The 25,584-nt window shown below is 43.8% G+C and overlaps 1 protein-coding gene across 1 annotated transcript in view; it reads right to left on the bottom strand.

Moving 5' to 3' along the window:
- The window catches only part of plxdc2b (plexin domain containing 2b), a 130,754-nt gene extending 106,918 nt beyond the window's left edge, over positions 1 to 23,836 (bottom strand). Inside the window, exon 1 of the mRNA XM_080418021.1 lies at positions 23,302 to 23,836. Coding sequence (XP_080274147.1) covers positions 23,302 to 23,404 — 103 coding nt within the window. The 5' untranslated portion in view covers positions 23,405 to 23,836. The remainder of the gene's footprint in view (positions 1 to 23,301) is intronic.
- Between the last annotated feature and the right edge of the window lie 1,748 nt (positions 23,837 to 25,584).

Raw genomic sequence — 25,584 nt, 5'->3', positions numbered from 1 at the left:
TCTCGGTTGGTGTTGGGGGCGGAGCTGTCAGCTGTGTGTGTGTGTGTGTGTGTGTGTGTGTGTGTGTGTGTGTGTGTGTGTGTGTGTGTGTGTGTGTGTGTGTGTGTGTGTGTGTGTGTGTGTGTGTGTGTGTATGAGTGTAGTGGCCGTTTTTTTTATTTTTTATTTTTTTTACCGTTTCTTGATTTAAAAAATCGTTCTTTTTTTGGTGGCGAATGCGCGACCCCAACAGCACCTTCCCGCGACCCCACTTTGGGTCACGACCCATAGTTTGAGAACCGCTGGTCTACTGCATTGGTTCTTCGCAAACGTTTTAATTTGAAGGACCCCCATAACTCTGAGAGTGTACCATCTGTACATTCTCAGAGTTACAGACCTAGAAGGGTGCCTTTGGTACCCCCTCAAGGAACCATAAAATAAATCATAATATTAATAATAATACAATAAAAACATTGCACCTGCTCAGAAGTCAAAATACAAAAAGAATCAGCCTCCGATACTGAGGAGGCATGCATGCGGGTGAGGAGCCCCCACCAGGAGGACGCAACGCCTCCGTCCTAATCCTCCCGTTCAACACCCCCCGCTGAGGCGCAAATATTGCATTTCCCCGCCCAGCTCCTATCCCTGAACACGAGATGTGTTCCCGGGAATCCTATGTAGATTCCATGATGGTAGACACTAGGTACTTTAACCCTGCACCATCCGAGCGCCAGAAAGTCTGTTTCTCCCACCCTTGCCAAAAACTGTAATAACAATATGATTTTTTTTTGTAAATGATGCACTTAAGTGATAAAAAGGGTATGGAGGACTGTTTACTTTCCGTAGGCCTATGCGTTCTGAAAATGTAGGCTCATAAAGTTTTATGAACAAGGTGTTCTTAAATGGCTCATCATGCGGGCACATTTTTTAACGGAATCCAAAGAAATCCAAACATAAGCCGACAGTGTCCCTTTCTAGCCTCTGAAAAATGACCCACTTTATGAGGTTCCAGTGACCCTAACGATCCCCGGCACTCTCTGGTACAGCTGTAAAACGGAGATTTATTACTGTACATTCGCATGGTGAATGAACACATTGTAAATGTCAACATGACAAAGCGTGCAACCTGCTTCCCTACATGGATAAACCGTGGGCTTGATAATCCAACAAGCTGTGTCCTCACACTGGTCACATATGCCATCCACTTCACACCAACAACACCGGAACACAACACGTCCAGGCAATACAGTATGTTAATTCTACATGTATCTCGTGTACTATTTATGGAGTCATTTCTTAAAAGGAAAATCCTTCCATTTTCTTTGAGCCATTTTTCCTTTACAACCAACTAGGCTACTCTCCTGTGGGACTAATACTCTGTTCTCTATGTCTATGGAAGGTTAAAGGGGAATTTTGGACTAAAGTTTTCTTACCTTTTCTATGACGTTATGATATCTTAGGAGGAATGGTACAGTAGAAAATTTTCATAACTCCACCCCTGAGCCGCCACAGCTTAAAAGGTGCGCGGATAGGCCTAAGGTTAGATCACATATTTTAATAGCTTTTATTTTTATTTTTATTTTTTAGATCTGACGTTCATAGTGACAGAACACTATGCAACCAAAAAAAAAAAAAAAAAAAAAAAAACAGAATTCTCGCTAGACGAGATTGAAATCTCGAGATTTCAATCTCGTCTAGCGAGACTTCTGTTTTTTTTTTTTTTTTTTTTTTTTTGGGACAATGTTCTGTCACTATGAACGTCAGATCTCACCAAAAAAATTAATAAAAAAAGCTATTAAAATATGTGATCTAACCTAAGGCCTATCCGCGCACCTTTTAAGCTGTGGCGGCTCAGGGGTGGAGTTATGAAAATTTTCTACTGTACCATTCCTCCTAAGATATCATAACGTCATAGAAAAGGTAAGAAAACTTTAGTCCAAAATTCTCCTTTAACCACGATGAATGAACGTGTTCTCCCTTTGTCTCTACTATGAATACAAACCCTTCCATTCAACAGAGAGCGTCATGGGACAATTTTTAATTAACCACTAAATCCATGTATCCTTTGTTGTATTGTGTTGATGTGGTTAAATTAACACTCAGTATTTTGCACAGCAGTGATGCATTAACTGCATGTCGATTACGAAGCAGTGTCTAGTCAGTGTGTGTCCATCATTATTTGTCTATTACGGTCTATTGGTCAGTGCAGTATTTGGCCACTGGCCTGTAGTGACATTTATGGGTTTGTTGCTCCTTGTTCACACAGAGAGATAAATGTGGCCGAGGAGCTGCGGTGTCAGGGAGCCACAACGGGGGTCTTTTATTACAGCAAGAGAGGGGTCAGGGGGACGCAGTGGAAGACATGTTTTCATATTCTCTCTCTCTCTCTCTCTCTCTCTCTCTCTCTCTCTCCTCTCTCTCTCTCTCTCTCTCTCTCTCTCTCTCTCTCTCTCTCTCTCCTCTCTCTCTCTCTCTCTCTCTCTCTCTCTCTCTCTCTCTCTCTCTCTCTCTCTCTCTCTCTCTCTCTCTCTCTCTCTCTCTCTCTCTCTCTCTCTCTCTCTCTCTCTCTCTCTCTCTCTCTCTCTCTCTCTCTCTCTCTCTCTCTCTCTCAGGCAGTGGAGGAGCGTTTTACTACACAGAAATCTCCAGAACACTTGCAGAGTCACGCACACTGGTGTGCAGTACACCATGGTTAATATCCCTGAAACACCCGCTGGTGCAATAGCACAGGTGGTGCACCTGCCAACTTCAACCTCTCGCACGCACGCACGCACACACGCACGCGATGGAGGTGAAGTCCTCCATCATCTTGCCTTCCTATATTATTGTATACTTATACAATAATGCAGGATAACACAAAAAGCCCTAAGGGCTTGTTTCCACTGTGGTGCAATGTATTCAATTCATCAAGACATACAATATTATACAAGAACTCATCAACACTAAGAGCAAAAAAAACAAGGGGGGTAATTTCTTTTGGCAAGCTAGAACACTAGCTGGAAGGTCCAGTTGCAAATTGCAGACAGGTGCTCTTTTATGGTGTTTTTGAAGGGGGTACGGAGTCGCACTTGACTTGTTTTGTGCTCCTTTTTTCTCTCTTCCCTATTCTAACTCTTCCTGTAACTAAAACTCATTTGTATTGCTATGGGAGAACCTTCTGCCGATACCCTTTGGACGACATTCACATCATCTTAACACTCGCCATTAGATGCCTAATTTTAAAAGGACCACATCGGCAGCAATTTATACATTGTCTAATGTCACAGCTTTGCCCATAATACATCATCATTTTACAGTTAATCAGTCATTGCAATGTTACCAAATTTACCTGAATAATTGAGTCACTGTTGACTAAACATCATTTAGCCATGGATGTTTGACTTTCATTTGTAATTTATCTCCAGGGACTATTTTCTGCAAGACTTCACTTTCAAAGGTAGTGTAAGTGATGTGTTTTTTTGTTAAAACAAAACGTTTATTTTTATTTTTTAGTTAAAGCTCTATTTTCAGATCCTGTATGAATTCTCTCTCCTGATTGGATAAAATGTGGACCCCGATCTGAGTTATTTGTTTTAAGATTACTAGAGCAGGCGAGACATATAGACCTGTTACTGAACGAATACCCTATAGCAATGATTACCGTCAGAATATAGAGATATTTAATTTACCAAAATAATATAATATCACTTAGTGCACCTTTAAAATGCAACAATGACATAACAATGGTATTTATGGTATTGGTATTTGGTACTTATTTATCTCAAGCTAGTTTCATGTCTCAGCAAGTTGATCATCATACCATACTGAAACGAATGGAATCAAGTAGCTTCCTAGAAAATCTAATAAACCTCAGTACAGTATGCTTTGGAAGATGGTGGGCAGTGATGTCAAGTACACCAGTGGTTCTCAATTTTTTTCATGTCAAGGACCCCCAAATTGACACATATAAGCCCTTTTGAAAAGATATGCCAGGGACCCTCATAAGAGAAGATTTTTACATCTATAGCAGTGATTCTCAAACTTTTTTAATATCAAGGACCCTCATTTGAGGAATATATCTGAGGTATATCTGTGGGAGCCCAATTTACGCTGTTAAATCAGTGTTCATTTAACTCAGAGAGTGTACGTATCTCTGAGTAACAGACCCATAAGGGTCCATTTGGTTCTTAAGGGTTCCACTTTGAGAACCACTGTACACCATAGTCATAGTCAATGGGCTACAATGGTCCTCTAAACACTTAACCTGTCCTTAACCTAACCTATAGTCATTCTAACTGTAACTCAACACCTATGATCACACGACGACAACCACGCACGCACACACACACACACACACGTACAAACCACACGTACGCACTCATGCACGCAAGCACACACAGACAGACACACACACACAGACACACACACACACACCCGTCCATGCAATTGCTTTCAGGAGTGAAGTTTCACCTGTTTCACCAACAAAGGCACCATTCTGAAGGAGCTTGATCCTTGTTTGGCCGGCTGAATTGGAGACGTGCTAGAGAGGTTTGATTCTCTGCCTGAACCTGGCCCAGACCGGCCCAGGCTCAGCACGCCACTGTTCATGTGCATGCTTCTTTTTGCGTGAATATTTTTCACATTTTGTGAAGGGTGTCTGAGATCTCAGATCCACGTCCTGCCATATCTCCATATTTGGACGAGACTGACATCATCAATATGATGTCATCAGCATTAAGTCAGAGATCCACGGGGAAGCCATGCGTTATTAGACCCTGTCTTTTTTTGGGCGGTGAAACCGCCCCTATAAGTGAGGTTTGGATATTTGTACAATTTTGTACAATTTTATTTGTACAATCTGTACAATGCACCGTGATTGGCCAATCACAGTCTATTCAGGACTGTGATTGGCCAGTGTCACATGACACATGTGCATAGCCCTATATAAGAAACCATAACTTGAAAAAAACAATGAACTTGTTTTTTTCAAGTTATGGCTTCTTCCATCATAAAGAATGTTTCAATAAATGTATTTATTTTTTGTACATGATTGGTTGACTCCATTCAGTATTGTGATTAGCTAGCAAGACACCGCCCACTTCACACAGGGTGTGATTTTTTATTTATATACAGCTTATAATTGGGGAGGGGACTTACTCACAAGGCCAGGATACTCAGTAACATCACACATGTAGAGTAATTCTGATAAGATTGTTGACAAATATCATAGGGCTGGGCTAGGTTGCCTAAGCCAGGGGTCTTCAAGGTTTTTCAGACCAAGGACCCCTTAGCTGAGAGAGAGATGAAGCAGGGACCCCCACTACATAATTTTGTATAACATCGTGTTGCGGAATAAACTCTTTCGTAGATTTCATAGATAGCTGCATAAACTTGTTTGACAGCACTATCATCAGTGTTGTGTCAATTAAATGTATTTTCAGACATTTAACCACTTAGACCCTCCATACTTCGTAAACTTGAGCCGTTGACTCTGTACTTGGTCTGTTCTTTTTTCCCTTTACACCAAACCTATTTGCAGAAAATATCATAATCTACAGATCTACAAGCTCACAACTGAGCTTGTAGATCTGCCATTTTTGGCTAATTTTCCCCTCAGAATAGGGATGCTAGGGTTCAAGAGGTTAATATAAAAGAAGAAAAAAAAACACCCCATCACACAAATATTTGGCAGCCCCCCTATAGTAACTCTGAACACCCCTGCTATATGCCTTGGAAGACCCCTGCCTGGACTGTCACTGTTCATCCTCTAGCAAGCCCTCTGTGTCAGAGACCCAGGCAGGGGCAGACATGAATGGAGAATGAGCTATCGTGTCTGGGCGGAGGAGAGAGACAGAGATAGCGATGGGAGACAGATGGGGTGGAGGGGTGACGAGATGAAGAGGCAGACATATGAGAGAAAGGGTGCAAATTGGCAGAGAGAGAGAGAGAGAGAGAGAGAGAGAGAGAGAGAGAGAGAGAGAGAGAGAGAGAGAGAACGATACAGTGTTAAAAATTCAGAGAGAACATATGGTAGGGTATTTAATGAGTGTGACTGTTTTGGCATTCCATTTTAGGAGCGACTGCAGCACTGCCGTCTTCCAACCAGCGGCTCTTACACCCACCGCCTGCTACACCAGCAGCACGACTGTGCCGGGCATTGTACCCAAGCTGCAAGGCCTGTGTGCTAACCCTCTATTCTCGCCTGTAGATTACTGTGACCTGCAGCTCATTAAAAACACATCCTCTGTCAGCCAGACACTGCCAGTGTCCAGGGCCATTGAGGAGCAGTGCGAGAAACCAGTCATTATTTCCCGACTAATGGCATGTGACGTCTGCAGGAAGCCGGGAAAGCAGAAATCGGGAGCTGCTAATTGTAAACAGAAAGCAAGAGGAGAGTCTTGGCTGTAGCCTCCTGGACACACATGGCTCTCATGGTGGAGAGCCATCTCTGTCGATTCTCTCACAAAAGCGCTTAAACAGATCAATAACATGTTGCTTCTCCCCATCTGAGACCCTGCTGTGTACTGCACCAGGCGAACATTTCCCCAAATATTTTCAAATCTTAAAAAATATGTTTGTAATGTTTGTAAAAAAATAGCGAAAGGTCCTAAGTGGTCGAAAAAAGGAAGTGCTTATCCTACACCCCCAGACTGAACTACACATCCTCATTCTTTGCCTTTATAATATTATTCATTTGAAAACAGTCCGTCTCCACATCTTCACCTGTGTCCATCTCTGAAGGATGATCCAAAAACAACTGATCCATACCCGTAATGTTCAATACCTCGCACAGTCAGTGTAAATCTGAAGGTATGTTTTGAGTTGCCTGGCAGCTTCTATTCAATACGATTAGACACTAAGGAAAAAAATATGTCTGTATGAGTTATTAAAACTGTAGTTGATGGCCGTTATATTGAGTTGGCTGTGATGAAACGAATCGATCTGAGGTTGAGGCTGGGTGATGTTTGAGTACACACGCTGGAATACTGTAAGTCAAACTTGTAAAATCCATTTCACTAAATCCGCATAAGACACACACACACACACAGGCAATCAATCCAACCGGTTTGCACAGCACAGACAGCGATACAAGTTAGCATGTTCTCTCGATGTTTATGTAGGTTTCCTCCCACACCACACCAAAACACATGCATGCTAGGAGCGTACTCCTGCCTTGTACCCTTGACCAAAGGCACTGGTCCTTAGAACTGGTGCTGGTCCCCATGGGCACTGCTCAGTGGCTGTTCACTGCTCCTAATGGTATGGAAATGGAAGGGTCAAATACAGAGGACACATTTAACCACGGGTGTCCATAATTTATAACTTAACTCCCAGGCTTTCACATGAGCCTGTAAAAGTCACAGGCAAATTAACACACACACACACACACACGAAGACACACACATGAACTTGACCTTTTAATAAGCTTGCTCTACAAATTCATTCATCCATACAATCTGTGACTATAAATTGCCTGCCGAGAAAATTCCTATTCTGAAATAATAACTCACATTTGCCACAGTATACAGTACTATAGCCTATATTAATACGGTATGGTATGATCATGTTTCCATCTACTTCTCTGATGTTTTTCTGAGACACTGAGAAAAAGGTTGCCATAAAAAGTAATTCACAAATTCTAGTTTTAATTCCATCCCCCCTTCCCTACATACGATGAAGCTTCTTTTAACTTTGATGTCCTCACCTATCATAGTGGATAAAATGACCAATAGGTTATATGCACAGCAGCCATATTGGAAATAAATTGGGCCTCTTCCTTACTTCCTGTTGCCAATGATACTAATGAAGGCTCTGTTTGGTCCAGTGTGGTCCAGGGACCCTCATGGTTCCTTGAGGGGGTTCCAAATGGCCACTTATGGGTGTGTAACTCTGAGAGTGTACAAATGGAACCAAATGGACCCTTACAGGTCCATTTGGTTCCTTTTGTACACTCACAGAGTTATGGTTTGAGTTAAGGTTTGAGAACCACTGTGCTACACTAAATGGAACAGAGCCTTCATTAGTATAATTGGTAAGACCTGTGAAGGAAGTAAGGAAGAGGCCCACTTTCTTTCCAATATGACTGCTGTGCATATAGAGCCTATTAAACAAAGAGTGACACTGTATGCAACTCTAACAGGGGATTGATTACCCCTGGGTATGCTTGATAAAAAGTGTGTTGCTCTTCTGGGAAGGTCAGATTCCACAGGTTTCTAGGATAAGATGCCCTCTTGTAACAAAATCTACGCAATGGTTTGAAAGCCCTGCCAATGCCAGACAACAGTATGTGCCAATGTTTATGAACCACTTCTTTACCAGGCTTTGAAATAGGACTAGGAATAGGATATGTGGACACCAATGTTGTATGAAGTCATTTGTCTAGACTTAGGAGTGTAAACGTTTGTAGTAGTAGATCCTTTCAAACGACATTGTCTTGAGAATTTCCTTTCCATTTTTGTAATGGCAGAAAAATCACAGAGATATCAAAGCTCAGAATGTTTGAAGAACACAAACATTTGCAACCCGTAAACGTTGGACAGCAAAAGTAGTGTTACATAACTCGTTTTGTGTATTTTCCTAGCACCGGTTTCCCATTATTGTGTGTGTGTGTGTGTGTGTGTGTGTGTGTGTGTGTGTGTGTGTGTGTGTGTGTGTGTGTGTGTGTGTGTGTGTGTGTGTGTGCGTGCATGCGTGCGTGCGTGCGTGCGCAAACCACTGGGCCAATCAGTGTCAAACCTTTTGTGCACACTGCCAGTAGGTCAAGGAAGACACTCCCTGAATATCTTTCCAATCCGTGAAGGACAACTATGTTATTTAATATTGTTTGTGAATGCATAGAGTACAATAGGATGGATGGGATATGTCCCCATTCATAAGGAAGTACTTCCATCGGCTACACACATGGCCGACTCCACTTACTTTGCTTGCCAAAAACAGATCTTACAAGCCATCAACGAGTTACATTACGATGTGGTGATATCTTGTAGATCTGTTCTTTTTGGAGCGTGACACTGTCTTACTACAGTACGTACAGACTGAAGTTGCATTACGTTTTTCCCCCGATAAGCCTGAATCCGTGATTAGGGTAGCTTGCTTCATTGTTGACATCTACCCACTCCCAGTGCTTGTTGTTATAATGGGCTGACATCACCAAGTAAGCACAAAGTTTCTCCTTGAATTGACTTGATATAACCTGGATAAGCGTCCGTAGTGCAAAATAATAAGCTGTTCTGTTTTCAAAGACATAAGAGCCCTCTACTCGTATAAAAAAAAAAGTAATAAAAAAAAATAATAATAATAATACAAAATTAAATAAATTAAACATACATTCAGCAGAGGTGGTCATATAACAGCAGTGGCTCCTGAATGCAAATAGGGGTAACACTGAAAGTGAAGGTGAACTACAGCTGCACCTGCCAAGGGTTTTACACCTCTGCAGCCTACTAGAACAGAGTGGCCCGTTCATTTACAAGCTTGTTTGACAAGCAACGGCTGGCAGGGGAGATGTTCACAGCATGCAACTGTCTGGAGAGAGAGACCATTTCACATTCAATTGCACACTGCTCCTCTGAAACCAAATTCTAGACAACCAAGAAACTGATGCAGTAGTATGACAGATTACATCCCCACTATGCCTTTTATTTATGACTTTAACAAATTAGATGGAGTTTGGTTGCCAACGCGAAGATACCTAGTTGCGATAATGCACATTGCATTTAGGCTGGAAAACCATCCCGGTCGGGTGAATTCACATTATCATGTGTCTTCTGCAGACCGGTCTAGCCCCAAGCGCTGGGTGGGCGTTTTGCAGAAACCAAAAAGTGGAAGAGCCAAGAATTCCCGCGACCGGGATGGTTTACCACTACCAGGCTACATTGCATTGGCACCTCTGCCATTTCTTGCGTATGTGATACGCCCGGGGGTGAATAGAATGGGGAGGAGGAAAGACATTGCATCAATATCCTGGAACTCTACCCTAGATGCACATCAGTCTTTGGGCCTCTGGGTTTCCAGACAGACATGCATGCAATGATAAAGTAGCTGTCTGCACGTCAGACAATAATAGCAGTAAACAGAGAAACAGGCATTCTGGGGGTAAATTGTCACTCGTTACAGCCAGCCGAGTGTTGCCAGATTTTGTGAGAGAAACAAGCAACCAGGTCCATGAAAACAAGTTAAAAAGAAGCGACTACAGACCACATGAGCACTTTAAACCAAATACATTGGCTATTTTAAAATAGCCGATCTACGAGCTCATACAACACGTTGTTTCAGATGGGGGTCCACAGCCAAATATATATTAATTTGGGGGTCCTTGACATGAAAATGTTTGAGAGACACTTTTATAACATCAGGAAGAAAGGCCAAATAAGCAACTACACTTTAGAAACAAGCCTAAAAATACGCAACCCGCAACTTTACAGAAAAACAAGCCCAAAGTCGCTTATAGTAAGCGGACATGGCAACACTGTGCTGTGCTGTTAGCCCGAATGACATCACGCCGCTGTCACAACCTCCGTTTTAAGAGACGTTTAGAGTCAATTAAAAGTCAATTGGGCAACTGTATGAATAAAGGATTCATAATTAAACTGCCAGTGCTCATGTACTTGGTATCCAATTAGTGGCTTGTAGTGTAGGTGTCAGAGACCAAAAAGACAATTAAAGGAAGTCAGTTAACACTGTGGGGAGGTTAGGGTCCACTCACGTCACAATGTTATGCTCTCGTGAACAGCTAAGACAACGGAATCCCCTGGGCCTTTGCCTTGGACAATCAAAACGGAAGAATTTATGGAAATAGGCACGGCAGAATACGAAAGGCCATTTCTGAGTGTCTGTGATTCTTCTGTGCTGAACGATTAACTCTTCTGAACCATGATGCACCCAGTAAAGAAATTACTCGTAGAAACTTGAGTTTTGCTCCCCCAATCATCCTCTTAAGTCATACTATTCCCTCAGACAAAACACTGTAAGATAGAAGTCAATCTCATTCATATTTTGTACACACTGCCTCGGGTACAGGTACTTCAAAACAAAACAAAGCGTCTGTTAATGACTTTGGTGTAGTGGTGTCTGTGGGTTTGAAGTGCAGTGGGTGTCATTACAACATGTGTAAACCTTTACCACATCTAGAGCTTCCACCCCTCACATGAAGGTGGGTGTTGTTTGTTCTACATTGACTGTACAAGGAGAAAAACATTTACTCCCACTCTCTCAGCTGGGCATGCCAGTGGACTGACAAGCCCTCCTTGGTCTCCAGTTATCCCGAATGTCAATTTAACTCTTAAGAGAGTCAAATTAACATTTACGGTGTAGAACTCAAGACAGCCAAGCACTGCCAGCCTCTCCCGCTGTCTCTCTCCATCTGGCTGTCTGTCTCTCTCTCTCTCTTACACACGCACGCGCACACACACACAGACACAGACGCAAGCAGGTTGGTTACACCTTGCAATTCATCATCACATTCACAAGGACTCAAAGCAGGTCTTTGTCTGTGGCTGGGTTGAGCTCCAGCACTAGGACTCTCCGCCAACAGGCATTAGAGAGGGAGAGACACACAAACCCAGGGGAGCCACTTGAACTCAGGCGCCCCATGATAGCACATCAGGCTGGTCCCCCAATATCGACTAAATGATCAACTCTATGAAGCAAACCATGTTCGAGGGCCCTCAGGCAGTGCAGGGGACCAATCTTTGCAAACGTTCACCCCTGTTTGACTCCACGTACTGGCAAAACCTGTAACACTCTTGGCACCACCTGGGCATGATTTTCACCAGAAACACCTGCTGACGCGGCCCTTGCCCATTATGCTGAATCAACACGCTGTGTATGTCATCAGGCTTGTCTCATCAGGTTAGCTGAACAAGCACGCGGGTAAACAGACCGCAGATAAATTGGATAATGAAAACAACCTGTGTCTGTTTTCGGCATTAGGCGTCGATGAAACTCCAAGCAGGAGGGAGCTGCCAAAAGGAGCACACAACAACACATCCTGCATGCTTGCATGGCGATGAGCTCAGCGGAGACAGAGAGGGTGGACAGCTGGGAGGCATCAGCCGCGGCTCGACCGAGACCATGTGCTCTAAACAAGAAAGGAGTGTGTGTCCTTCAGAAGCCTCGTCGGCTGCTGGGAAAAAGAGTCCTTCAGCCTCGGGGTCGGTCGCCCCATTCCAGTCAGGGCCTCCTGATCCCGTCACGTCAACAGACTGAGAGCAAAACAGCAGTGGATCCCGCTATAGCTAGCAAGCATTATATATGCAAAAGCAAAAACAAAACATTTAATTGCTGAAATTCTAATCCTCGTTAGTCATTTAACCACATTAACCCTATATGACTATAATATGCCCCCTCCTTTTTCCCTCTACACCAAATCGCTCTGCAGAAAACAGGCGATCTACAAGCTATCGCCTGTTTTCAGTGAATGTTCGCCCCCAGAATAGGGATTGATTGATTGAACACTTAATTAAAAGTTTGCAAAAAGTACAGTGGTACGATTAAACAATGATGCTAAAAGGATCACACAAAAAGGCTTTTTTCTATTGTGGTCCTATGCATTCAATTCATCACGCTAGGGTTCATGTGGTTAATAAGAATTTCAGAATAAACAAGTAACAGAACATTGGCCATCCTCTCTCTCACTTACCACAGATACTTGTGTTACAGTTACAGCACTATGTGTTGTGCTGTAACTGTCTACTATAGCCCATAAATCTGGGTTAATTTCAATTTCTGCAGCACTTAGCGTGTCATAAAGAATCAGCTGAACACAATTCACATCAAAGGCACCCGGCCACGTCTCCACACAGTGTGCAGATAATGCTGACATGTGCCCTTGAACGCACACAACAACATCAAACACCGACCCATAAACCTCAGTAATTATCCTCATACTAAGATCTACTGTAGCTCGGAAAGGAAATAACTGTCCATCTGAATGATCAGTTTACGGGTAATGGATCGAAGATGGAGAGCTTTGATCTTAACACTCGAGTCAGTGACCATTTATTCTCTCCCCTCCTCCTCACACGAACAATTCACTTGCGGTTGCGTAGGCTTCACCCGAAACTTATTCGGACCAGTCAAAGTAATGTGAGGGGGCGAGCAGCACTGCAAGACAGCCACTGCTGCAGGGCATCCTTGTACGCTGTCACAACGGGTTTGGTTTGAAAACTGTGACTTTCGGACAGAAAGATGTCGAGACATTTTCTGGGCGAAACAACAAAGGCAGTGTTGTTGGACCTAGAGCAAGGAAACAGATGTCAGTCTGCCAGGGTTTGCTTGGCACAGTTTAGAAACATCATTTTAACGTACTCAAGTATCACTAAGCATAGTATCAACACGGCACAGTCAATGTGAACCTGAAGGTATGTTTTGACTGGCCTGGCAGCTTCTATTCAATACGATTAGACACCAAGGAAAATACAGTACGTCTGTATGAGTTATTAAAACTGTAGTTGATGGCCGTTGTATTGAGTTTGCCGTGATGAAACGAATCGATCTGAGGTCGAGCTGGGTGATATTTGAGTGCACACACTGAAATACTGTAAGTCAAACTTGTTAAATCCATTTCACTAACTCAGCATACATAGTCACACACACACACACACACACACACACACACACACACACACACACACACACACACACACACACACACACACACACACACACACACACACACACACACACACACACACACACACACACACACACACACACACACACACACACACACACACACACACACACACACACACTGTAACTGCAACTGTAAATCAGACCCACTGGTGTAGCAACATGCCGACTGACACTTAATCTAACCAGCTGTTCTTCGTGTGACTGGAAGGTTACCAGTTCACCACCATCTTCAACACAGACACAGAGAGAACAGAGAAGACAACCGGACAGAATGCCATTGTGTGGGAGAGTCAGGGCGGGGGGTGTGCGTGGGAGAGGGGTCAAAAGAAAGCGAGAGTGAAGGGAAAAAGGAGAGATGGGGGGGGAAGAGGAGGGCGAGAACAGAGAGTAACAAAGAGAGAGAGTGAGAGAGAGTTCCACATATGGGCCGAAGGCATGTGGCAGCATGCTGTGAGCCCCTAGTGACTGACGCAGTCTGTTGTGCGACATAGCGGAGAAGCTACCGCTGAGGTTCCGGGGGATGGATGGAGCCTGGCGCAGCCTGGGCGGGGTGGAGGGGTGAGAGCCTGGTCTATTGCTGGTCCTTTATCTCCTGTTTGGGCATGCCTGGACTAGGCCTGTCACAGTGATTACATACATACATCGTCTAATCGCAATTATTTTATATAATCGCAATTATTTTTGCATAATCGTCATAATCATCATAATCAATTCCATGTCCATTTCAAAAAATGTCAAAAATAGTGGAAATAGCAGATCTATAAGCTCAAAACGCGTTGCGATGCGACGCGTTTTGAGCTTATAGATCGGCTATTTCCACTATTAATGTTTATTTTTAAGTATAAAATAATCTAACATATAAATAAATAAATAACATATCTGCCCTGTGCAACTTTTGTTTACGAAAGCTAAAAGCCAAACAGAAATGTAATTTTTTTATTCATAATGTTCCATTAATTTTCAACGACAGAAACACAATTAAATCGTTAATCGCAATTATTTCAGTGATAATTAATCGTCAACTTAAATTTGTAATCGTGACAGCCTGGACACAACCCTCTCCCCTCCCCTCCACAAGCAGGCACGTGAAGCCACATTCTTTAATTCCGTAATCAAATTTGATTATCGGGAAACTTTAATACGAAAATGCTTTATTATAAACTTGGCTGAGTAACGCAGATGAAAAGCATGTAAACATTCACTATTTAGCTCTCAGGAGCGGTCTCTCTTGGCAGCTGGTGTTTGGCACCCAGGCGTGTGTGCACCTGCAGGACTCCGTGAAAGAAAGATGAACAAACCTCCTGGTGGAGAGAGACCACCGTCCCTCCCAATTACCCTAACTAGGCTGGAGAGACAAATCACTCACGGCTGCCTGCTGCATGGTTTACCCAGGTCAATGCCGGAGTAATGTCCAAATTGGAAATCTCCCTTTATTTCTCTCCATTATTTCTTGCTCAATTTTCTCTCTCCCTCTCTTGTTCCCTCCTCCTTCTCCTTCAGACACACAAATAAAGGAATTAAAAGTCCCTCCTCACCAGGTCCATGCCAAACAAACAAATCATCCCATCTGGGTTCCACATCATTACCTCCGTGAAACGTGCCAACTATACTCCTAGCCACCAGGGACTTGATTCAGACCTGATTCAGACCACACAGCCAAATTATGTACTGTATGCCAGACACTACAGTACCAACCAACCCACTCCCCCTCTCACCTGTTATGCTAGACTGGCTAGTGCCTATAAACTTCAGCCATCATGTGAACTTTAGGTTAATGCTGTGAAATACCAGACACTTGCTGGAGTGTATCTGTTTTAATCCCACAAAGGCCTCCTGCGGGGTCGGGTGACTCATTCTAAACATCCTAGCTTAGAGCGCCCAGTCAGTATCCGTCTGTGCAAACACAACACAGCAAAACAAGTAGCAGAGCACTACCTAAAACTACTTAGTTTCTTTTTTTTTGCATGTTTCTCCTTTCTCAGTACTATATTAGAGATGAATATATCAATAGGGTCTGCAGCGGTCTTGTGTCATGAACGAGAACATGCATCGCATCTCATTTCTCTGCAACAATGTGCTTTTCTATCATTAGATAGACTGCTGAATGACCAACTATTGTGGCTGAGATACAAACTTGTTTGCAAACTACTACCATGAACATATATCTGCTGTTGGGCAGAAACCAGCTAACTCAGGAAACGTTTTGGTCATCATTGATAAGAACAGCTGAATGGACCTCCAAGCACACAATGAGGTTGGAGATCAAAAGGGTGTGGAGCCTGGAGTCAGGCAAAACCAGCTAACTCCACCCTCCTTTGGTGGAGTTACTTGGTTTAGCAGAAAGGTTGAGGATCCAATGGAGTTAGCTGGTTTTGTCAGAAGCGCTTTTTACTAAATATTGACGGTTTAAGTGGCTAAATATCTGAAAATACACATTAACATGAATCCACCATATTAAAAAACATGAATTTACACAACACTGATGATAGTGCTTTCAAAGAGCTAGGTCTATGAAGCCATCTATGAAATCTACGAAAAAGTTTAACCTGCAACACAATTTTATACTATATAGGCCAACAAGTGGGGGTCCCCGATTCATCTCTCTCTCAGCTAAGGGGTCCTTGGGCTGAAAAACTTTGAAGACTCCTGCCCTTAACCATTTCAAGCATCCTTTTCCCACCCTTGTTTACAAACATCTCTAACATCAGTGCAAGCGTCTGCGATGAGAGCATAGCACTGCGATGAGAGACCGGTCAATAGGGAGAGGGAAGTGTCATTTTCCTACCCTCCCCTTGTCGTTATCGGCTCACACTTTCCTCCTGCAGGCACAGACAATCCCCTCCAACCTAAATATAGGAAAACATTCATCTTGTTTTTCTTTTTTATCTCTCCTCTGCACACCATCCAGCGTCTCCTATGGCACACATCCGGTAGCAGAGAGAGAGATAGATTGAGTCTGGCCTTTGGTGCACGGTGGCAGATATTAAGCTAGAAAGGCCTTCCTTAAACACTTTCACTGGGACCCCTATTTTGGAGGCGAACATTTTCTAAAATTCAGACATTTTCAGAAATAGAAGAATTACTGTGCAATTATATTTTATTTTTGCTATTCATTGTACAATTAAGTATTTATGGCCTAAGTGGTTAACCACATGGGAAGAAGAGTTTATCGTTAAAAAGAAAATGAACAAACTTTCCTTTCGCGACAATGCGTCATTCAGTTCCTTACCGCAACTCCACTAACAATGAGTTGAGCTGTAACAGGTTCTGTTTACAGTACCCACATTATTGCTACTGTCTAGTATGTTGAAATTGTATGAATGTATTTATTATTAACTTTTTTTTTCTGTATGTCCCTGCTAACCCCCCCCCCCCCCCATACACACACACACACACACACACACACACACACACACACGCACACACACTCAATTTACACACATATTTGTGCACTCAAAGGACCACAATGTAAATAAGCTCTCAAGCTTCTTGTGTTTTAGACTTTTGACAAATATCTGCAAATATATGTTTGTGTATGATGTGTATGCATTTTTGTCAATAAAAACTCTTTAGAACATCATCATAGATCATACAGCCACTTGCATCCAACACAAGCCCACTGTCATGCATTTTTTTGGGGGCTTTTTTTTTTTACTAACAAGGGTAAAACCTTAAGTAGCTCTATTTATAAAATGAAAGAACTACACACAATAACACAAAACATGCACCCCAGGGAGTGATTACTGCAGTCCCTAAGAGAGGTCAAAGGACAAAAGGCAAAAAGCATGATAACTCTGCCGGGCTCAAATACAAAGAAAAGAACAGAGGCTTTTCAAACCACATGAAATACAATACTACAAAACACAAAAGAGCAGCTTAACTACACTTAACTCCCACTAGTGTCCTCCATTGACCATACATATCACACAGCGGCCATTTTGTGCTTACATACTCCACCCCACTACTCATATTCAGGGACGGCGCCAGGGGGAGGCTTGGGGGGGCACAAGCACCCCCTGGCGAAAGCCTAGCCCCCCCTAAGCACCCCCTGCCACAAACCCAATTTTTAAGAAAAAATATTTTTTTTTGATAATAAATCGGTAAAATCAGGCAAAAATTTGAATTAAATAATGTAACCCTAACCTAACCCTAACCCTAACCCTAAAACCGAGATAAAGTACCAAAACCCGCCCGAACCCGCACATTTTTGGACCCGAAACCGGGCCGAAACCGCACGCGCGCGAGCTTGTTGATTACTTTTGATGCTGTAATGGTAAAACATTTTAGGTATTAAAAAGATCTTATAAGTCCTTAAATTGTCACTTCACTGACATCTGGGGACGGCAGATCATTTTTCAGCTGTGCACTGCCGCATGGTAATTGTTTGACCATATGTGCTGGCACATTTTACTGTGTTTCTTTGCTACTGTGTTTTTGTTGTATGACTTCTTGTGAAGTGCACAGAGGCCCCTTGGGGTGATGTTGCACTATAAAAAAAAATAAACTGAAAATAAACTGAAACTGCTCCAGGTTTCCTCAAGAGGCGGACACCTACGTCACTCAGATACGGGAAGTAAAAGCCAGTTGGGCAGTATTTTTTGTCTTGGGGGCTATGACGTAAGAACAAAATGGCATTTGTGAATATGGCCGATATAGCAGGTGACACAGAGGTTCATTCACACTCAAAGAGCAAAGGGGTGGGACTAAACCAGTGGTTCTCAAAGTGGGGTCCGGAGAACCCAAAGGGGTCCTTCAGGGAAGGGGTTCCAGGGGATCCCCAGCAAAAGTAGTTAACATAGCATCACAATCATGTTAACCACTTTATGCATTTATTTGTTGGCTATTCAAAAATAGCAGATCTACAAGCTCACAGCGTGTCACTTTGTGCTGCACTGCAGCCATGTACATCTGCAATCTTTAAAAAAAATATTTGAACATTTTGAATAACTTTGAGAGAAAAAAATAACGCAAATGATCTCTTCTCGGGGGTTCCCCGGCACAAAACCTTTTCAGATGGGGGCACTCCGCAGGCAAATAACATATCATTTTGGGGGTCCTTGACCTGAAAAAAGATTGAGAACCACTGGACTAAACAACTCCAGGTCTGGTGGTGCTGGGGGTGTGGTTTAGGAGGAGACTTGAAGGAGACTATACGATACGAGGAGGATGTCAGTGGGGACGACCGGGTCTCAGCGACCCGCTGTCACCACATACAGGGAGAAGGACAATAACCAAACCCCCGGACCACCGCTAGCTGTCACCTCACCCCTCCCTCTTCTCTCCTCTCATCCCTCCTTTTCCTTTCCCTTCCCGTAGCTAATACCACCCCACCCCCCGTCATCCATTCATGGCAGATCCTTTCAGCAGGTCATTCAGGAGGCCAATAAAGAGGCTAGCTCATTCTGTCCATTCTAGAATGTGCAATGTCACAAGGAGGAGAAGAGAGGGTGGGGGGGGGGTGAAATTCCAAGAAGGCTTATAAACCACACACACACACACACACACACACACACACACACACACACACACACACACACACACACACACACACACACACACACACACACACACACACACACACACACACACACACACACACACACACACACACACACACACACACACACACACACACACACACACCGGGACCGGTTAAATCCTTCGCATAGACCAGTTCCTGTAAGTAAAGCCCTGTCTTCTTCGATGTGACCGCAAATGATGAAGACAAAATCTAAGCCAATTCATCACGAAAGGACACACGCTACTACTTGGAGACACGAAGGTCTCCAAAAGTTTGAGTCAGAGGCTAGAGCTCAGAACACGGTCTGTCAGTACAGTAGTGGACTCTTTCTGTGTTGCTATGTGAATCAGAATTAGCTTTGTCGTCACATCACAGGTTTACAGAGGTAAAGAAGTGGGAAATTCATTTTCGTGCATAGTTCCCAAAGAAAGGGGAGAAGAAGAGAGGGGGGGGCAAAGGTGTACACGATGCATGCATGTGTGATCACGTACAGTATGTTTGTGTGTGCATGCACGTGCATCTGTGTGAGTGTGGATACGTGTGTGTGTGTGTGTGTGTGTGTATGCGTGTGATACGTATGTGTGTGTGTGTGTGTGTGTGTGTGTGTGTGTATGCGTGTCTGATTGCAGAGGCAGATCGTGGCACTATGATGGATGAGGGGCTGTGTGTGCACTAGCCCCCAGGCTGCTGTATCGCCGTTGCCTGTCCTGGTTAGCCCACTATTGAAGTATCTGGTATACCTCCAGTCCCATTCAACACACAGCAGCCACCAGGCACCAGCTCTGTTCCAGAGAACAAACCCAGCGTCCCGCTGTCCAATGCATTTACACACACACACACATACACACACATACACACACACACACACACACACACACACACAACCACAGTCTTAGCACATTAACAGCCCTTCCTGCAGGGTTTTAAAACAGACCACATCGTTACACAGGGCAAGATGTTCTCTCACGCTCCCTCTCTCTCTCTCTCTCTCATCATTTCACTAGTGCAAAAAACTGACCCCAGAGTTATCCTCAGTTTTCTCATGTTCTATTCGCTGTGTGTGAATGAATGTGACACCAGTATCACTGGCAGACACTCACAGAGAGTCAAGGCGAGAGCTGGGGGAATGTTTCAAAAGCAATGCTTTTTCACTCACAGTTCACAGGATGTTCTGTAATACTGTCCAGATGTACTGTACTCCTCGGCTTCATCTCCCCGATAACTGAGGAGAGGGAAAAGTGTGTGTGTGTGTGTGTGTGTGTGTGTGTGTGTGTGTGTGTGTGTGTGTGTGTGTGTGTGTGTGTGTGTGTGTGTGTGTGTGTGTGTGTGTGTGTGTGTGTGTGTGTGTGTGTGTGTGTGTGTGTGCGCGTGCGTGCGTGCAGTAAGTATGTGTGCACGCTCGTGCGTGCGAGCATGCAATGTGCGGGATAGTTTATGCAACTGCACAAACCCCCCCTCCCCCCCCCCCCCCCCCCCCTCTGTGTTGTCCACTGCTCCAGCGGAACCGTTCCAGTGCATACCAGTGCGGAGCTTTAACTGGAAGAGTGGGTACTCTGGATCCTCCCCAGTGGACTTAAAAGAGACTCACCTCCTGTCTATTAATAATCCTCTATATCTGCAGAAAGAAGCACAAGGCTGCTCTTCACTGCACTAAAGGGTTATGTTTGGTCCATGGGCGAGGAAAGCACCTCACCCAACGGTCTAAAAATAATGTCCTAGATATACAGGAGGACGGGGGGGGGGCTCTCAGTTAAGTGTCTCTGAATCTCGTGTCAGAAGATGTGGAGTTGTTTTCAATGTGCTTTCTGTTCTCCAGGGTGAAGGTGTATTTGAGGGCTGGAGAAACACTCATTCTATTCAGTAATGGTCTCGTTGGAAAGCTTCAATTGGACGGCGGCTGATGCCAGATTCTGGGGTCAGATGCGATACCGATTTGGGGAATTTTCACAAACTTTTGGAGCAATTTTCACCTGTAATGACATGCCCAAAATAGGAATACCAGGTTTAAAGTGAATGCAAATTGTGACACATCAGCTGCATAATTGCTAATACTGATGCTGCCAAAAAAGTCAAAGAATTGTGGCCAAAAAGAAAACTAATATATTAATCAGCCACAAAAGAATGGACACAGCTTTCCCATGAGAGACGCAAATCTCTGGTTGTGTACACTAGGCACAGCAGCTGTTGATTATTCTACAAAAACAGAACACTGTTGCGATCCAAAGTGCTGCGCCGAGGAAGAGATTGATTAGACTTTATAAATAAGAATACCTGGCACTGAAACTGCGGATGTGTGTGTATGAGTATATTAAGATTGTGTTGCCAACCTTGTGAATGGTCGTATACGCTAGTATCGCTCTCAAACAGACACACATTCCAATAACTCTGTGGTCTGCGAGGCGCACGCACACACACGGTTTTAATTTACAGTCACTGTCAGCAAAGCGAGCGAGCACATTTCTGTAACCATTATCCCATAGAAGACGAGTGCCCTTGCCTTGCAAAACAAACGTGCGCCTGGCTGTGTGAACCAGCGTTGCCATGAACTTGCCCTAATGACTGTCTGAGTGTCAGTCATTCGGACAGTATGAGCCAACTAGATCTTACATTAAAGAGCTGCAGAGCAGGGTGTGCTAGATTTGTTTTCTTTAGCTTTTTCCCCCCTTTTTCTCCCCAGTCGTTATGCCAATTGATTCCTCCCCGTACACATTTCTGTGTTGTCACTGCTGTTGTATCCTACTGACTCACATGCCAGTGAGGAGCCCCCACCGGAGGGACATAGAGCCTTCGTTCCACTCCTCCCACCCGACACTCCCTGCTGACAGGTGCCACTCCAGCGCTTAGGAATACGTGCAATGACCAATTTCACCCTCTTCTCCCGGCTTCCCTCCCCCCCGAACACGGACCAATTGTGTTCTTGTAGATGATGCTCGACAAAGCCCGGCTGCACCACGGAAGATTTGAACCAACAAACCTCTCAAATGCTACCCACTGGTAGCATTTGTCTCACACAACGACTCGACATTTCTGAAATCGTAGGTTATTGATTGAAAGCATTTTTAACCACTTAAACCCCAGCATCCATATTTTGTGGGGAAAGCTTTTGCTGAAAATAGCAGATCGACAAGCTTGTGTGAGCTTTTCAGCGAAAGCTTTCCTCACAATAACAGAAAACAAAAAAAGATTCTAGTATTGAGCCCTGAGGGACTCCGGTTACCCATTTGGGGTTTAAGTGGTTTTAAGTGGCTGCCATGTCTTTCTAGACCTTATTGTGCAGCTCACATTGTTGTTCTAGGTCACTGCTGTGTTGACACACACAGGGAAGGGAAGACTTGTTTTGTATCCCTCTCTTATCATCTTGGCCACATGGCCATCATATCACCCTGGATGGTTGCACAAGCTTGAAGCTGCCACCACACCACAATAAGTACAGTAGTGGTGGTGGGGAGCCACTTGAACTGCTGTATTATCAGGTGAGATTACATTTTCACACACACACAGGAATAATAAGAATGTGCATCTGACTGAATATTTCTATCGGCATAGTGAAGTGAAAATAAATATGAACCACTCAGCCTTGTAATTGTTTTACTGTAACCAACAACATACCCTTGATTTAAAGACAAGGATAACAACATTCTGTGCAACATCAGCGCACACCCCGCGCACACACACACACACACACTAAACAAAAAAAAAGAAACTGTACGGGAACAATAGCAACCCCTCGATCCTGCCCCCTATCTGTCTCTCACGCACAAAGTGAGAGGGAGGGAGAGACGCGCACGCGCGCGCAACACACACACACACACACACACACACACACACACACACACACGCACACGCACACGTTGAAATGATGAACAGAGAAGGCGCACTTGCTGTGTTCCAGAGCAGCGAATGCATTAATTTGTATCATTCAAAATACAGGCTACATTTGCAATACAATTGCATGATCATAGCCAGTATGGTTTAGAGAAAATCATTATGAAAAGCAAAACAACCAAATATTAAATGATAATCGTTATTAATTGACTAAAATAGCACGTGTTTTGCCGAGTGACAGTCTAGTTTACCTGTTTACAGACGTATAATCGTCCCTGACCTGAGCACACACCATTATTATATTGCTGGAGGTACAGTCACCAAACAACTCTATAGAATAATAGCCCATTATAGATTCTTACCGTTGGTGGCTGTGATCTCGCCGGCTTGGGCTTGAAACGCAAGAATTCCCAGACAGTGAAAAACTAAAACTCCAACAATAAGGCATGTCTTTACGCCCGCCATATCCAAGCTCCTGCTCCGCGGCCGTTGAATAACCAGATGCCTTTCTCTCACACACAGAGATAATAATGCTTTCTCTCCAGGTCTGGACTGGGACAGTAGACACTCTCTCTCATTGACTCCCTCCGCAAACTGATCTGCTGCTTCCTCCTGCACGGGCAGCTCCTCTGGAAAGCAAAACACCCCGATCTGATTGTGCACGGGGCTCCAGTCCGCTCACACACTACAGGTCTGTGAAAGCGCTCTTCTGTTTGTTTATTTGTTAGTGTGCACGTGTACACGCTCTCCCACACATAAAACACGGGTCCCTGCTGTCCTCCGATCTCGATCCCCCCGAAAAAAGCAGCAACAGTTCAAAACATCGAGGTCATCCCACCACACTGATCCCAGCGCAGAACACACAGGTCTGCCTCTCTCACACACACTCCATGGAGAGGAGCTACTGCTGTCTGAGTGTGTTGCGCTCTCGGAGAACACGGTGCGTTCCTCTCCTCGCCGTCACCAACCCGCCATAGCCAATGATGTTCCTCTGGCTGATGATGGCTGTTGTTGAAATCACACACGCGCGCACACACACACGCACACACACACACACACACACACACACACACACACACACACACACACACACACACACACACACACACACACACACACACACACACACACACACACACACGAACGCTGCACGCACACATGCATGCACGCAGAAAAAATTGTCATTTTAAAACTTTGCTCCGTCCTACACGTGACATCACACCTTTGCTGTGCAGCGAGCCAGGTAATGGTTGCTTTATTGAACTGTTAAGAGCGCCCTCTTCAGGTAAGAAAACCTAGATATTGTTTGTCACCTTAAAATAACTGTCTAATGTCATTATTTTCACGTTTTTTTTCTTAAAAAAACAGAATAAATCATATATGGAATATATTATATTTATTTAAATGGGGGGTATTTATCTAAAGAAGGTGATGATGATATCTTAATGATTCACCAGGAGACAGCATGTTTTTAAGACAAATTATTGAAATATCTGCTCAGATTAGGCAGGAAAAAAAGCTTTTTGCACAGAAACTATATGTATTAATATGATCCAACGCCAAATAGGGTCTAATTTTGGAATGTATAATAATGAAACTCGATTTGATTCCTATTGATGATGGTTGTATAGTAGGCCTATTAGTTGTTGTACCTTTTTCTTAGGCAGTCATTAGTGTAACTTGTGTCTGGCAGCAAGGCTGGAAAGCTCTCAGCTCCATTTGCCTGCCTGCCAGCTCTTATGAGGAAGAACTTTGGTCTTCCAAGCCAGCACTTGTGTTCCTTAGGAATCACTATTAATACGTTTCTCCCTCACTGGCAGTGGTGGAAAGTGACTAAGTACATGTACTCAAGTACTGTACTTAGGTAACATTGAGTTATTTTTGGGCGGTGAAACCGCCCCTATAAGTGAGGTTTGGATATTTGTACAACAAATCCTGCGCTGTGATTGGCCAAAAAGTACCCCGCCTAACCCTGCACCGTGATTGGCCAATCACAGTCTATTCAGGACTGTGATTGGCCAGTGTCACATGACACATGTGCATAGCCCTATATAAGAAACCATAACTTAAAAAAAAACATACATTTGGTTTTTTTAAGTTATGGTTTCTTCCATCATAAAGAGTGTTTCAATAAATGTATTTATTTTTTGTACATGATTGGTTGACTCCATAGAGCACCGAAGTCCTGATGTCACTCGTTCATCCCCAGGTTTGCGGAAGTAATTTCTCTATGGAGAATAACATTGGGTCATCTTAGAATCGTCTCATATAAGAATTGTGGTCCAAAAATAAACACCGCGTGTCGGCGTTATTGTCAGGGAGGAGGTTCTGTATCGTTTATGATAGTCAGTCACTTATATTTGATACAGTCTGTTTCTGGCGAAAATGTAACTAATTCGGCGGAAGTAACATTAGCGTTTTCTCACCGTCAGTTGATGCTTCATATCCATAAGAGTCAACCCGCCGGGGTCATTTGTTTATTTTTGGAACACAGTTCTTATTTGACGCGATATTAAATACGTCTATGGGATTCAGAACGGGGGTGGAAAACATCGAACCAGGTAGACAAACAAAGGATGTGTAAATGACGTCAGACTTCGGCGGTCTATTCAGTATTGTGATTAGCGAGCAAGACACCGCCCACT

This window comes from Gymnoscopelus braueri (genome assembly GCF_963280865.1).
Source record: "Gymnoscopelus braueri genome assembly, chromosome: 21".
NCBI classification, from domain to species: domain Eukaryota; kingdom Metazoa; phylum Chordata; class Actinopteri; order Myctophiformes; family Myctophidae; genus Gymnoscopelus; species Gymnoscopelus braueri.
This window is presented reverse-complemented; position numbering and strand designations above follow the sequence as displayed.